The following is a 15,203-nucleotide window of genomic DNA, read 5'->3' on the forward strand; positions in this document are numbered from 1 at the left end:
CCCCTGCAATCCGTGCTGTGTTGGCAGGGACTGGGGTTGGAAGTGGGGATTGACTTTAAATGGGCAAGAAAGAACCTTTTGGGGTGACAAAGCTGTTCTAAATGTGAATTGCAGTGATGGTTACATAACTCTATACATTTACTGAAATCAACAAATTGTGCACTTACAATGGGTGAATTTTATGTAAATTATATTTCCAAGCCATCACAAGGCCTGGCCAGCAGCCAGTGCTCCCTGAGGACTTGCCAAAGGGGTGACTGAATGAATATTTAATGGTCTGGAGCCTGGCATCTCTGTGGAGAATTGAGAAGATTTTAATGGACCTCTTGGACCTGCAAATCTAAAACGCTGTCCTAGAATGGAACAATATTGGCCCTGAAGAGGCAGCTGCGCTGTGCTGTGAGGCACCTGCATGGCATTTGGTTTGCGTGTTTCTATTTTATTCTCCCTGAAAGTCAAGACCACTGCTTCGATGATTCCACATTGATTCAGTTTTATTTGCATGTTTGTTTTGTAATTATTGTCACCACCCTTGGGAAATTTGGTTCAGAAGTGAGAAGTCAGGCTGGGAGGTTGGGGACTGGCCAGTGGCCTCCTAGAGCACGGGTCAGTGTGTCTGTATTCCAACAAACCTCTATTTACAAAAACAGGCAGCAGGCAAGATATGCCCCCCTGGCTGCAGTTTGCAGAGTTTCGTCCTAAAATTAATTTACGGCTACTTTTTGCAGCCCATCTGTAAACCGATTCTTGTTTTAGTTTTTGTTCTAAGGCCCAGGGCCCTGAGTCTCGGAGAAGAAAGCTGCTTGCTTGGAATTACACAGAGAAGGACCGCCCATGTGTCCAGCTTTGTCCCTGAGGCACGTCTTCTAGGTGGCAGGTCATACGTGGGTGTCAGGGAGAAATGCCAGGGAAGGAAGAAACAAAGATACTCAGGAGACAATGGAGTCCCTTTTTTCCTGGCTCTTTTGGGGATGACCCACCAACTGGGGGTGAAAGGCTGATGGGGAACAAAGGTCTGGCGAGCTCGCGGAAGGCCCAGGACCCCCGACAGGCTGCAATCTGCAGGACTCACTGAGCCTCATCAGGGCCACAGCTGGCCAGGCCCTGCCTCCAGCCACTGAGGCACATTACCTGGGCCCAACAGATGTCCTGGCAGCGGGGCCACAATATCCTCCTCGTCGTCCACTCTCTTCAAGACCAGTGCAAAGAAAGCAGCAAATCCCAGCACCTGAAAAATACCCAGGGAGATCCTCAAGCCCACACTGGTAACTCTCAACCCCTCATCTGCAAGGGCGCAGGGCTTGGGGCCATGTTTGTGTGTTGGGGAGGGCCCTGCACTTTGGGGGAATGCAGCTCCCTTCTGCAGAGAAGGGAGGTGATCATGAAGCTGGAGCGCAAGGCCTTGGCTCCCAGACCAGACAGGGGACTGGTCAGTCCTAGAACTCCCCTGAGCCTTCCCACCTGCTGCTGCTCACCTGCCCGAGGGGTCTCTGATCTCTCTGCAAGGAGAATTGCTGTCCCCCTGGGCTTCACCTGCTCCTTCCCTTTCCTCCAGTGTTAAGTAATGTGCTCAGGTGCATGGTCTCAGCTGCAAGGCCTCAGCCACGTGATTGCTGCATCTGCTCTGCACAAACACAGGAGGATCCTGTGGTTCGGTTGGGGAACAGAAAGCCTCAGGATGCACCCATGTTTTTAGCAGCCTGCGAACCTAGTGTTGAGGGTAGGTGTCGGACGTTTTTTGAGTCTTATGATAAAGGTTGTTCAGGGAAGAATGGGGGACCAGCGGGGATTTGGCAACGTCCCAAAGGGGTAAAGATTAACTTTGTTTTTTTTTTTTTTTTGAGATGGAGTGTCGCTCTGCTGCCCTGGCTGGAGTGCAATGGCACGATCTAGGCTCACTGCAACCTCCGCCTCCTGGGTTTAAGCGATTCTCCTGCCTCAGCCTCCCTAGTGGCTGGGATTACAGGCACCCACCACCATGCTTGACTAATTTTGTAATTTCTTTCTTTTTTTTTTTTTTTTTTGAGATAGAGTTTCGCTCTTGTTGCCCAGGCTGGAGTGCAATGGTGAGATCTCAGCTCACTGCAACCTCTGCCTCCCAGGTTCAAGTGATTCTCCTGCCTCAGCCTCCCGAGTAGCTGGGATTACAGGCATGCACCACCACACCTGGCTAACTTTGTATTTTTATACAGACAGGGTTTCTCCATGTTGGTCAGGTTGGTCTTGAACTCTTGACCTCGGGTGATCCACCCACCTCAGCCTCCCAAAGTGCTGGGATTACAGGCGTGAGCCACCGCGTCCGACCAAGATTCGTTTTAAGTATCTCCTCCTTTCTGTGGCCTCCCCTACACCCCAACCCAGTATCTTTTCCCCCTAGGGTTCCCCAGGGATTGCCCACTGCCCAACTGCTTCCAGGGGAAACCATGCCCCTGGCCTCCTCTGCTCCATGCCTGGATTTAGGATTTCTTTCTTTCTTTCTTTTTTCTTTCCACCATACCAGGCTAACAGAGCTGCAGGAGCTGGTCTCATGGGAGCTGCCTGACCAAGGATTTTTTTTTTCTTTTTTCTTTTTTTTTTTGAAACAGGATCTTGCTCTGTCGCCCAGGCTGGAGTTCAGTGGCGTAATCACAGCTCACTGCAGCCTGAAACTCCTGGTCTCAAGCGATCCTACCATCTCAGCCTCCCAAAGTACTAGGATTACAGGTGTTGAGCCACCATGCTGAGCCAGAATTTCTTCAACTCTAACATGTTCTTTTGTGTAATTTTACATCTCAGGAATAGGAGTGCAGCTTCTAACTGAGGCACATATATAATGACTTGGTGTTTTTTCCAAAGGGAAAGTTCCTTTAAATTGCTATCTTTTCCTTGCAAGCAGACTCAGAAAAAGAGAAAAAAATGAATAACTAACTACATAAATTGTTGTTGTCTTGTCTCAAGATCAAATGGATCTTAACACTGAGGAAATAGGGTCTTATTTATATGTATACATGTGGTCTAGGGCAATGGTAACCTAGGGTAATATGATAGGGTTATTTTTCCTGCCCTGGGCCTGCACAGAGGGGGTGCTCCAGGTTCATTTGTCGAATATATAAATACAGGAATGGAAGCCCAGGGACAAGACTGCTGGTGGGAGGGAAAGGATGGGTGAAGAGGAGGAGAGCAGGTGCCTGGGGCAGGGTCCTGACCTTCAGGGGCTGAGTGACGAACATGCTCTCCACGAAGGAGACGGCTATGGAGATGAGCCACCTGAGGGAGCTGGCCCTCCCGTAGTGCAGGCCGTACAGCATGGTGAAGAAGGCTGCCACGCCACTGGTGGCCGCCACCAGGAGCCAGCCCACCAGGATGCACCACCAGGGCAGGCCTTGAGGGGGTTTGCTAACCCGCAGAGCGCTGCAAAGGAGGTGGACGTACATAGTTAGGGTGGCCACACCCCCAGGCAAGGTCAAGGTCACACCCCACACCACCCCCATCAGCATGACCTTGGCCAAGTTCCTGGACCTCTCAGACCCTCTGTTTCCTTCTCTAATCTATACCTATCTCAAAGGGCTATGCCAGTCTATGGAGTAAAAGCAGTTACATTTATTCAGTGCTTAGTAGGGGCAAGTCCCCGCACTAGAGGCTGTACACAGATTTGCTCTGTTATTGCTCAGGGCAAGCTTAACCATATAATTTTGTTTTAGGTTTTTATTAAGAAAATTTCTCAGGCCGGGCACGGTGGCTCAAGCCTGTAATCCCAGCACTTTGGGAGGCCGAGACGGGCGGATCATGAGGTCAGGAGTTCGAGACCATCCTGACTAATGTGGTAAAACCCCGTCTCTACTAAAAAAACACAAAAAACTAGCCGGGCGAGGTGGCGGGCACCTGTAGTCCCAGCTACTCCGGAGGCTGAGGCAGGAGAATGGCATAAACCCAGGAGTCAGAGCTTGCAGTGAGCTGAGATCCGGCCACTGCACTCCAGCCTGGGCGACAAAGCGAGACAGTGGCTCATGTTTGTAATCCCAGCACTTTGGGAGGCCAAGTAGGGCAGATCACAAGGTCAGGAGTTCAAGACCAGCCTGGCCAACATGGCGAAACCCTGTCTCAACTAAAAATACAAAAATTAGCTGGGCGTGGTAGTGGGCACCTGCAATCCCAGCTACTTGGGAGGCTGAGGCAGGAGAATTGCTTGAACCTGGGAGGCAGAGGTTGCAGTGAGCTGAGATCGTGCCATTGCAATCCAGCCTGGGTGACAAGAACAAGACTCTGTCTCAAAAAAAAAAAAAGAAAAGAAAAAAAAATTTCTCATCATTCAAAAATTAGCACAGTGAACATCCAGGTGCTTACTAGCTGGCAACCACCATCACCCCTTGTCATACTTATTTCATCTGCCCCCCAGCCCTGTTTTGTTTTTGTTCTTGGCTGGAAAATTTCAACATCAATTCCAGACATAATACAAAATAATTCCTAATCACTTCAGAATGCATCTCAAAAGTGGCCATTTTTGCCAGGCGTGGTGGCTCACGCCTGTAATCCCAGCACTTTGGGAGGCTGAGGCAGGTGGATCACTTGAGGTCAGGTGTTCAAGACCAGCCTGGCCAACGTGGTGAAACCCCATCTCTACTAAAAGTACAAACTTTAGTTGGGCATGGTGGTGTGCGCCTGTAATCCCAGGTACTCAGGGAGGCTGAGGCAGGAGAATCGCTTGAAGCCGGGGGGCAGAGGTTACAGTGAGCCGAGATCACGCCATTGTATTCCAGCCTGGGTGACAGAGCAAGACTTTGTCTCCAAAAAAAAAAAAAAAAAAGCCATTTTCTTACTGAATTATGATGCTGTTTTCACACAACAAAATTAACAGTAATTTTTAAAAGTCATCTAGTAACCTGTCTGTATTCAAAGTTCACTGGTTATCTTAAAAAAATGCATTTTAAGTTTGAATCAAGAGATAGGCATTATCATTCCCATTTTACAGATGAGGAAACTAAGTCTGAGAAGTTGAGGAGCTGGTCCAAGAGTGAAGTGCACAGATAGTAAATAGCCCATATGAACACGGTTGTCACTGTAAAGTGTGGTACAAAGGGCCCTGAGTGCCTTCCAGCAAATAGCCCTGTTCAAACCCGGCCTCCCTGAATGTGTGCAGGAATCCTGCATTGTTTCTGCCTGGGGACGTCTGGCTGGACGTCCTACCAAGGTTGTTCCGAATGCCCTTTCCAGAGGGCCCCAGACTGAGGCAGGCAGGCACCCACTCAGCACCCAGGGAAGTGGATTACCTGGTATGTGCAGGGGCCCAGGTGCCCGGCTGTACCCCCAGGCAGCCCTTCAGGGTCTGCAGCTGCCTGAGGGCCCGGGCATGGCTGTGGTGCTGAGGGAAGCCTCGGGGCCCCACCAGCCGCAGCCCTTGTTCCACGTGTTCCAGCTGAAGGTACAGACACCGCCTGTAGGCGCTGTCCTTCCAGGGGCCACTCCATGCCACTTTGGGCTTGGGACACTGCGTTTTCTCTGGAGGACAAAGGAGAAAGCAATCAGCTCGTGCTGAGTCAAGAGCAAACCAGCTGCAGTACAAACAACAGCTAGGTGTGGCAGCATGTGCAGGTGGGCCCAGCTACTCAGGAGGCTGAGTCAGGAGGATCGCTGGAGCCCAGGAGGTCGAGGCTGTGTATTAAAAATGGTAGTATGGCCGGGCACGGTGGCTCAAGCCTGTAATCCCAGCACTTTGGGAGGCCGAGACGGGCGGATCACGAGGTCAGGAGATCGAGACCATCCTGGCTAACACGGTGAAACCCCGTCTCTACTAAAAAATACAAAAAACTAGCCGGGCGAGGTGGCGGCACCTGTAGTCCCAGCTACTCGGGAGGCTGAGGCAGGAGAATGGCGTGAACCCGGGAGGCGGAGCTTGCAGTGAGCTAAGATCCGGCCACTGCACTCCAGCCTGGGCGGCAGAGCCAGACGCCGTCTCAAAAAATAAATAAAAATAAAAATAAAAAAAATAAATAAAAATGGTAGTAAAAAAAAAAAGTGAGCTCTGATGGCACCACTTCACTCCAGCCTGTGCAACAAAGCCAGACCCTGTCTCTCAACAAAACAAAGAAACCTCCCGCCACAAAACACAACAGTACTAGTACCAGCTTCTGAGTATACAATACTTGCTATGTGCCAAGCCCTGAGAAGTCTGAGGTTCAAAGAGACAGTGTAAGGTTTTAGGGTCACACAGCCATTTAGGATATGATGTTTCTCTTTTAGATTTTTTATCAGAGACATTCTTAACATTTCCCTACACATCAAGAGAACAGAGGAGAATCCCATACTCATCACTCCAGCTACAATAATGACTAACATTTGGCCAATCTTGTTCATCTCTTTTCTTCCCTGGGGTTTTTTTTTTTTTTTTGCAATGAAGTCTCACTATGTCTCCCCAGCTGGAGTGCAGTAGTGTTATCTCAGCTCACTGCAACCTCCACTTCCTGGGTTCAAGAGGCACTTCTCTTGCCTCAGCCTCCTGAGTAGCTGGGACTACAGGCGCCCGCCACCACACCTTGCTAATTTTTGTATTTTTAGTAGAGATGGGGTTTCACCACATTTCCCAGGTTGGTTCTAAATTCCTGACCTCAGGTGATCCGCCCACCCCGGCCTCCCAAAGTGCTGGGATTACAGGCGTGATCCACAGTGCCCGCCCTCACCCCTCCACTCCCCCACCCCCCGGGCCCAGAGCATTTTAAAGCAAATACTTTAATATGGTAAGACTTGAATTTAAACCCTGTTTTGTCTAGTGCCGAATATAGTGTAATCCTGTCCTTTTGTTGTTGTTGCTGTTGTTGTTGTTGTTGAGATGGAGTTTTGCTCTTGTCGCCCAGGCTGGAGTGCAGTGGCACAATCTCAGCTCACTGCAACCTCCGCCTCCTAGGTTCCAGTGATTCTCCTGACTCGGCCTCTCGAATAACTGGGATTACAGGCACCCGCCACCATACCCAGCTAAAAAAGTCACTTTTTAAATACCAGATCTCACTCTGATTAACTGGACTCTGCAAGTGGCAAGCAGCTAAAACTGCATTTTGGTTACAGTCAGGTATATGCATCTCCAGCACTGACTCAGATCAGGTTGGGGTGTTGGGTAAATGGCTATGGTGAGGTCAACTCCTACCTTCCTCTGACTCACAGCCTCCTCCCTCACCCTTCTGACCTGGGGCTCCCTCACTGAAGACTCAGCTGAAGCTTCCGAGTCAACACTTTATTTTGCAAGGCTCCTGCTAATGTTTCTGAAAGACAACATCACTGCCAATCATAACACCACTTACTGAATACCTGCTTTGTGTCAGGCTGGGATCTAAACAGTTTACATGTCTTATGATCTTCCTCACCCCTCACAATAAGCCAATGAGCTAGGTGGATCAATATCCCTATTTTATTTTTTATTATTTTTTTTTACTTTGAGACACGGTCTCACTCTGTCCACCCAGGCTGGAATGCAGTGGTGCGACACTGGTGCCTCCCAGGCTCAGGTGATCCTCCCATCTCAGCCTCCCAAGTAGCTAGAATTACAGGCATGTGACACCACGCCCAGCTAATTTTTAACACTCCCCCCCACTTTTTTTTTTTTTGAGACGGAGTCTGGCTCTGTCGCCCAGGCTGGAGTGCAGTGGCCGGATCTTAGCTCACTACAAGCTCCGCCTCCCAGGTTCACGCCATTCTCCTGCCTCAGCCTCCCGAGTAGCTGGGACTACAGGCGCCCGCCACCTTGCCCAGCTAGTTTTTTGTATTTTTTAGTAGAGACGGGGTTTCACCGTGTTAGCCAGGATGGTCTCGATCTCCTGACCTCGTGATCCACCTGTCTCGGCCTCCCAAAGTGCTGGGATTACAGTCTTGAGCCACCGCGCCCGGCTGCACTCCCCACTTTTCTTTTTAATTTTTTTTTTTTTTGAGACAGGAGTCTTGCTCTGTCACCCAGGCTGGAGTGCAGTGGTGCAATCTCAGATCACTGTAACCTCCACCTCCCAGGTTCAAGCGATTCTCCTGCCTCAGCCTCCTGAGTAGTTGGGACTACCAGCATGTGCCACCACACCCAGCTAATTTTTGTATTTTTAGTAGAGATGGGGTTTTGTCATGTTGACCAGGCTGGTCTTGAACTCCTGACCCCAGGTGATCCGCTCACCTCCGCCTCCCAAAGTGCTGGGATTACAGTCATGAGCCACCGCACCCGGCCAACACTTCTATTTTCTAAGGGAAGAAATGAAGTCTCAGAGGAGTTGAGCAACTTATTTAAAGTTGCACCACTGCTACTGCAGCTGGGAGAGCCCAAGGTTCTGGCCGACTCCAAAGTTCACGTTCTTAAGGTCCAGTGTGTCCAGCTGTGAATGCCAAAACCCCCGAACTCAAGGTCAAGCATCTAGTGGAAGTAGAGTCCTGCAGAGATGACCTCCATAAGCAGCCCAAACCCAGCTCTCTGGGGCAAATTCTTTTTTTTTTTTTTTGAGATAGAGTCTTGCTCTGTCACCCAGGCTGGGGTGCAGTGATACGATCTCAGCTCGCTGTTGCCTACATCTCCCAGGTTCAAGCGATTCTCTGCCTCAGCCTCTCGAGCAGCTGGGACTACAGGTGCATGTCACTCTATCAGGGGTAGAGCCAAGAATTATGAATTCAAATTGCTTATTCTATAAGCCACACTGTTGTGTTCTAAACAAGGTTTAGATAGTGGCCACCCTTGTGTATTAAAAATGGTAGCATTCTAAACCCACACAACTATCCGCCATGTTCCAGAGAACATTTCCATCAGTGTAGACAGTTCTATTATATGGCACTGCTCTAAATGGGAGGATGGACAGGAAAGAGGCAGGAAGGGAACAAGGAGACTAGTTGAAACTGGAATAATATGCCATGCATACATTTGTTTAGTGAAAACCAAACAATGTTACTGGGTTGTAGCTGGATATTGTTGCCAAAAGCCCTGAATTTGAGATCTGTTATCTCTGCCAAACAGATGAAGGAGTGTTAGAGAGGCATTAAAGACACAGTCGCACCAAACAGACTTTCTCCCTTTTTTTTAGAGCTAGGGTCTTGCTCTGTCACCCAAGCTGGGGTGCAGTGACACTTGTAACCTCAAACCAGCTCGCTGTAACCTCCAACTCCTGGGATCAAGGGATCCTCCCACCTCAGCCTTCCAAATAGCTGGGACTACAGGTGCCCATTGAGATGGAGTCTTGCTCTGTTGCCCAGGCTGGAGTGCCATGCTGCAATCTTGGCTCACTGCAACCTCTACCTCCTGGGTTCAAGTGATTCTTCTGCCTCAACCTCCCAAGTAGCTGGGATTACAAACGTGCACCATCATGCCCAGCTAATTTTTGTATTTTTAGTAGAGATGAGGTTTCACCATGTTGGGCATTCTGGTCTCGAACTCCTGACCTCAAGTGATCTGCCCACCTTGGTCTCCCAAAGTGCTGGGAATACAGGCGTGAGCCACCGTGCTTGGCTAACACCTGGTTAATTTTTAAACTTTTTGTAGAGACACGTCTCCCTATGTTGCCAAGGCCGGTCTCAAATTCCTGGCCTCAAGCAATCCGCCCGCCTCAGCCTCCTACAGTGCTGGGATTAGAGGCATGAGCCAATGCTCCCAGCCCTTGACTTAATTAGGAGGATTGAAAACGAATAGAGAAAGAAATAACTTTTCCAGTCTGCAATTGCATGTTCTTTAATGGTTTTTGCTGCCCCGACCGTGGTCTTGTGTCCTGCCCCACACATTCAGGCACAGATCTACTTCAGCTTTGCACCCCAGCACTCTACAGAAGAAGGCACTGAGGCATTAAGAACAGAGGTCACCTGTCCATGGCCACACAACCGGCTAGTGGCCCCTTTGCTGTGTCTCTACCCAGCTCTAAAAAGCGGCTTCTCTTGGCACAGACATGTCCAGGGCTTACCTTTCATTTGTGATGACCCCAAAGTGAGTGTTACGGGGTCCTCTCTCATTTCAGCTTCCTCCCAGAACACCTGCCCTGATGTGTTCTGTGGACAAATGACATCTTCCACCAAGGCCAGGAGACTGTTGATGTCCATCAAGTTCACTGAGTCCCACCTCAAGGAGGGGGATGGCAGCTTGAGGGCTTTGAAGAGGGAGCTGACAATCCTTGACACATCCTGGTGGGGAAAGGGGCCACGAGCCAAGGTGAGGGGTGCAGCACAGGAGTCAAGAGCACACGCCCTGGGCCTGGCAACCTGTGTAGGGAGCCCTGCTCTGCCCACTGAGATGTGAGAGTGACCTCCCTGAGCTTCCATTTGTCAGCTCTTAAATCCCTCTTCTACGGTTTGAACTCATTCCAGGCTGTACTCCAAAGCGGGGCAGACAGTAGGTGCTCAGTGAAAGCTTACTGAATGCATGAATGCAGAGCAGGGAGTCTTGTCCATGGGCTTCCAGCCTGGGAGTCTACCATGAAGGCATAATTCTTTGCACATAGTAGATACTCAAAAAGTGTGCGTGTGTATGCATGTGTGCACATGTGTATGTACGTGTCTGTGTGTCTCTGTGTGTATGTGTGTGCATGTATGCATATGTGCACCTGTGTGTTTGTGTGTGCATGTGTGTACAGATGCATGGGTGCATGCATGTTGCATGTGTATGTGTGTTTTCAGTTGATGAATTTTGGCATCTCATGCTGCCAGGCAACACAGGGCTGCTGGGCCTCAAGCCCCAGGGCTCTCCCCGACTTCCGCTGAGGCTAGAGCACCCCCCACACTAGCTGAGGTTGAGGACCTGCCTTGGTCACTGCCTCAGGTGTCAGAAGGCCATCCTCCATGGGCTGTGGGGAGGGAGTCAGGTTAGGGGACCCCTGGTCCCGTTTCTCAGTGTTCTGTTCCTTAGCCACCCGGGGACGGGCGTTCCAAAAGATCTGAACAATCAGGAGGTTGATGGGGAACATGAGGATAGAGCTCTCCAGGCCAATCATCACCTCCTGCCAGGTGAATTCAATTTTACCTGGGGAAAGGGAAGGAAGAGGTAAAAGGGAGAGGCCACCGCCCAGAGCCCAGTCCCGTCTGCCCTTTGTGGAAGGTGGCTGTGCAGTGAAGGGTTAACCCTGCCCAACGCCAGGGAGGTCATCGCTCAGCCTTTGGAAGGTCCTGACTGCTAAGAATGTCTTTGCTTCCCTGGGGTCTTGGGCCACACCGGATGGTTTGTGCTAATGATGAGATTTATGGTGGGGGCCTAGACCATATGGTGTCAGCTTGACCTCTAGAGGGGCTGGAGGTGAAGGCCAGCCATGTGGGTGTCAGTCATGCCTATATGTTGGAGCCCCAGTAAAAGATCCGAATAGTGGCTGGGCATGGCGGCTCATGCCTGTAATCCCAGCACTTTGGGAGTCCAGGGTGGGTGGATTAACTGAGGGCAGGAGTTTGAGACCAGCCTGGCCAACATGGTGAAACCCCGTCTCTATTAAAAATACAAAAATTAGCTGGGCATGGTGGTGAGCTCCTGTCATCCCAGCTACTTGGGAGGCTGAGGCAGGAGAATTGCTTGAACTCGGGAGGCGGAGGTTGCAGTGAGCCGAGACTGTACCACTGCATTCCAGCTTGGATGACAAGAGCCAAACTCTGTCTCAAAAAAAAAAAATTCTGAATCGCAAGGCTGGAGTGAGTCCCCCTGGTTGGCAATACTCCATGTGCACTGTCACACATCGTCAGGAGAAGTCAGCACCATCCACAACTCCACTGGGAGAGGATGCTGGAAGCTCTGTGCCTGGTCTCTCCTGGCCCCTGCTCCATGTGTCTCTTTCCTTTGCTGGTTTTAATCTGTATCCTTTCTGTGGTTTTTTGTTTGTTTGTTTGTTTGTTTTGTTTTGTTTTTGAGATAGAGCTTTGCATTTTTTTGCCCAGGCTGGAGTGCAATGGCGAGATCTCAGCTCACTGCAATCTCTGCCTCCCAGGTTTAAGTGATTTTCCTGCCTCAGCCTCCTGAATAGCTGGAACCACAGGTGTGCGCCACCACACCTGGCTAATTTTGTATTTTTAGTGGAGACGGGGTTTCACCATGTTGGTCAGGCTGGTCTCAAACTCCTGACCTCAGCTGATTCACCTGCCTTGGCCTCCCAGAGTACTGGGATTATAGGTGAGAGCTACTGCACCCAGCTGTATTCTTTCGCTGCCTATCCAGTAAACCATAACTATAAGGACAATGGGTTCTGTAAGTCCTGCTAGTGGATCGCTGAACTGGAGGGTGGTCTTGGGGACTCTGGAATGGCAGTGGCATTGCTGGAGCAGTGAAGGCTCAGGTCCACCAGCCACTAGCCCTGACCTCCGTGACACTGGGAATTACCCAAGTCCATCTTTTGCTCAGCCGGGTCCTTGGGGACCCCCCAGAACATGATGCTGGTCAGCATGGTGCACAGCAGCAGGGAGAAGCAGCAGGACACCCTCTGGACGCGGGTGAAGCTGCTGCGAGCACAGCGGCTGAAGATGGAATACCAGATGTGTCCATCCTGGAAGCCCGTGGAAGTCTTCATGAAAAACAGGTGGCTGCAGGCAGGCAGGTAGGGAGAGAGGGACAGGCATTTAGGGAGACAGGAATGGGGGAAACTGGTCTCTGTGGATCATTCTTGGGATGAGAAGGAGGAAGACAGGCAGAGATTTGTTTCTAAGATTATTCACACTTTTTTTTTTTTTTTTGAGATGATATCTTGCTCTGTCACCCAGGCTGGAGTGCAATGGCACGGTCTCGGCTCACTGCAACCTCTGCCTCCCAGATTAAAGCGATTCTCCTGCCTCAGCCTCCCAGGTAGCTGGGATTACAGGTGCCCACCACCACGCCTGGCTAATTTTTTTTATTTTTAGTAGAGACGGGATTTCTCCATATTGGTCAGACTGGTCTCACACTCCTGACCTCAAGTGATCTGCCTGCCGTGGCCTCCCAAAGTGCTGGGATTACAGATGTGAGCCACCACGCCTGACCACATTTTTTTTAGATGGAGTCTTGCTCTGTCACCAGGCAGGAGCGCAGTGGCATGGTCTTGGCTCACTGCAACCTCTGCCTCCGGGGTTCAAGCGATTCTCCTGCCTCATCCTCCCGAGTATCTGGGACTACAGGCGTGTGCCACCATACCCAGCTAATTTATTATTATTATTATTATTATTATTATTATTTGTATTTTTAGTAGAGACAGGGTATCTACTACTATGTTGGCCAGGATGGTCTTGATCTCTTGACCTCATGATCCGCCTGCCTCGGCCTCCCAAAGTCCTGGTATTACAGGCATGTGCCACTGAGCCTGGCCCCCTTGTTTTTTTTTAATAGAAGAAACACAGCATCATAGCATCACTTAGAGTTAACAAGGAAGGCTCTGGAAGCTAGATTAGAATCCCAGACAGCCCTCTTCCCAGCTGTGTGACCTCGGGCAAGTTACTTTGTTCTTTCTACCTTAGATGACTTGTCTATAAATTAGGGCAAGTAATAACAGAAGCTACCTCACTGGATTGTTGAAAGGATTAAAAGTGATAATTTTGTAAAGCATTCAATCAGTGTTAGCATTGTTATTTTTGCTATAATGTTAATATAATAATATAGCTAAAATACTATTAGTTTTGTTACAGTTAGATCATTGGGAGTACAGTGATTAAAAATCCGAGGCATGACGGAGTGCAGTGGCTTATGTCTGTAATCCCAGGACTTTAGCAGGGCAAGGAGAGAGGGTTGTTTGTGGTCAGGAGTTTGAGAATAGCCTGGCCAATGTGGTGAAATCATATCTAATAAAAGTACAAAAATTAGCCAGGCGTGGTGGCATGTGCCTGTAATCTCAGCTACTTGAGTGGCCGAAGCAGGAGAATTGCTTGAACTCAGGAGGCAGAGGTCACAGTGAGCCAATATTGTGCCACTGTACTCCAGCCTGGGTGACAGAGTTAAGACTCTGTTAAAAAAAAAAAAAAAAAAAAAATCGCAGGCACAGCCAAGCACAGTGGCTCACGACTGTAACCCCAAAACTTTGGGAGGCTGATACAGGAGGATCCCTTGAGCCCAGGAGTTTGAGACCAGTCTGGGCAATATGGTGAAACCCCATCTCTACAAAAACAGTTAGGCACGGTGGTGTGTTTCTATAGTTCCAGCTACTCAGGAGGCTGAGGTGGGGGGATCTCTTGAGCCCAGAAGGCCGAGACCAGCGTAGGCAACATAGCAAGGACTCGTCTCTACTTAAAAAAAAAAAAAAAAAGCGAGGCACCGTGGTGCATGCCTGTAGTCCCAGCTGCTCGAGAAGCTGAGGTGAGAGGATCGCTTGATCCAGTGGGGTTGATGTTGCAGTGAGCTGTGATCGTGTCACTGCACTCCAGCCTGGGTGGTGGAACGAGACCTTATCTTAAAAATAAAGAAAGTAAAAATAAATTTAAAAAAGTACCTGAATTGTTTTCTGTCCTGCTCTGTGGCCACAGGAAACACCTTGTCGAGGACACAATCTCCAACATTGATGGACAGCCAGGAGTTGCAGAGGAAATACCACTTCCGGTCCATCGCCAGGTCATAGACCAGCACCTGGCTCACATACCTGGATAAGGGACCCATGGTTTTTAGGATAAAGTGGAGCAGGGGAGGAGGCTTCCTTGGACATCACCAAGGTAACAGCTTTGCAAACATGAACCCAAAGAACAAGAGCTCCTCAAAAAAAGAAGCCATATTTTTCTTTGTTCTTGGTGCCTTAATCAAAATTGGCCTCGCATGAGGAGTTGAGCTACTGTAGAGAGCCAACTCTGGGAAGCTGCCATGTTTCCACAAAGATGCTGCAAAAGGGTGCATTTGGAGACCATTAACCTGTACACAGGGCACCAAGCTCAGGGCCAGTATCCAGGCATGAGCAAGTAAAGCCAAATTGTCTAAAGTGTATGTATGTGTTCAGGCAGGTGCAGGCTGGAGTGCGCAGAACACGGTCCTCTCTGGCATTTCTTTCTTTCTTTTTTTAAATTTTAGACAGAATCTGACTCTGTCACCCAGGCTGGAGTACAATGCAGTGATCTCGGCTCACCATAACTTCCACCTCCCACGTTCAAGTGATTCTCCTGCCTCAGCCTCCCGGATAGCTGGGATTACAGTTATACACCACCACACCCAGCTAATTTTGTATTTTTAGTAGAGATGGGGTTTCTCCATGTTGGTCATGCTGGTGTCAAACTCCTGACCTCAGGTGATCCACTCACCTCAGCCTCCCAAAGTGCTGGGATTACAGGCGTGAGCCACCGTGCCCAGCCTCCTCTCTTGCGTTTCTAACCAA

At 49.7% G+C, this 15,203-nt stretch overlaps 1 protein-coding gene across 1 annotated transcript in view; it reads right to left on the reverse strand.

The window, feature by feature from the left end:
- The window catches only part of PKD1L2 (polycystin 1 like 2), a 117,785-nt gene that overhangs the window by 36,440 nt on the left and 66,142 nt on the right, over positions 1 to 15,203 (reverse strand). The window contains exons 27-33 of the mRNA XM_033219121.1: positions 14,337 to 14,483; positions 12,269 to 12,468; positions 10,716 to 10,933; positions 9,882 to 10,098; positions 5,247 to 5,475; positions 3,186 to 3,390; positions 1,132 to 1,228 (exon numbers count right to left, since the gene is read on the reverse strand). Coding sequence (XP_033075012.1) covers positions 1,132 to 1,228; positions 3,186 to 3,390; positions 5,247 to 5,475; positions 9,882 to 10,098; positions 10,716 to 10,933; positions 12,269 to 12,468; positions 14,337 to 14,483 — 1,313 coding nt within the window. The remainder of the gene's footprint in view (positions 1 to 1,131; positions 1,229 to 3,185; positions 3,391 to 5,246; positions 5,476 to 9,881; positions 10,099 to 10,715; positions 10,934 to 12,268; positions 12,469 to 14,336; positions 14,484 to 15,203) is intronic.

The sequence above is a fragment of the Trachypithecus francoisi genome, unplaced genomic scaffold (assembly GCF_009764315.1).
Source record: "Trachypithecus francoisi isolate TF-2019V2 unplaced genomic scaffold, Tfra_2.0 Lachesis_group10, whole genome shotgun sequence".
Lineage (NCBI taxonomy): Eukaryota > Metazoa > Chordata > Mammalia > Primates > Cercopithecidae > Trachypithecus > Trachypithecus francoisi.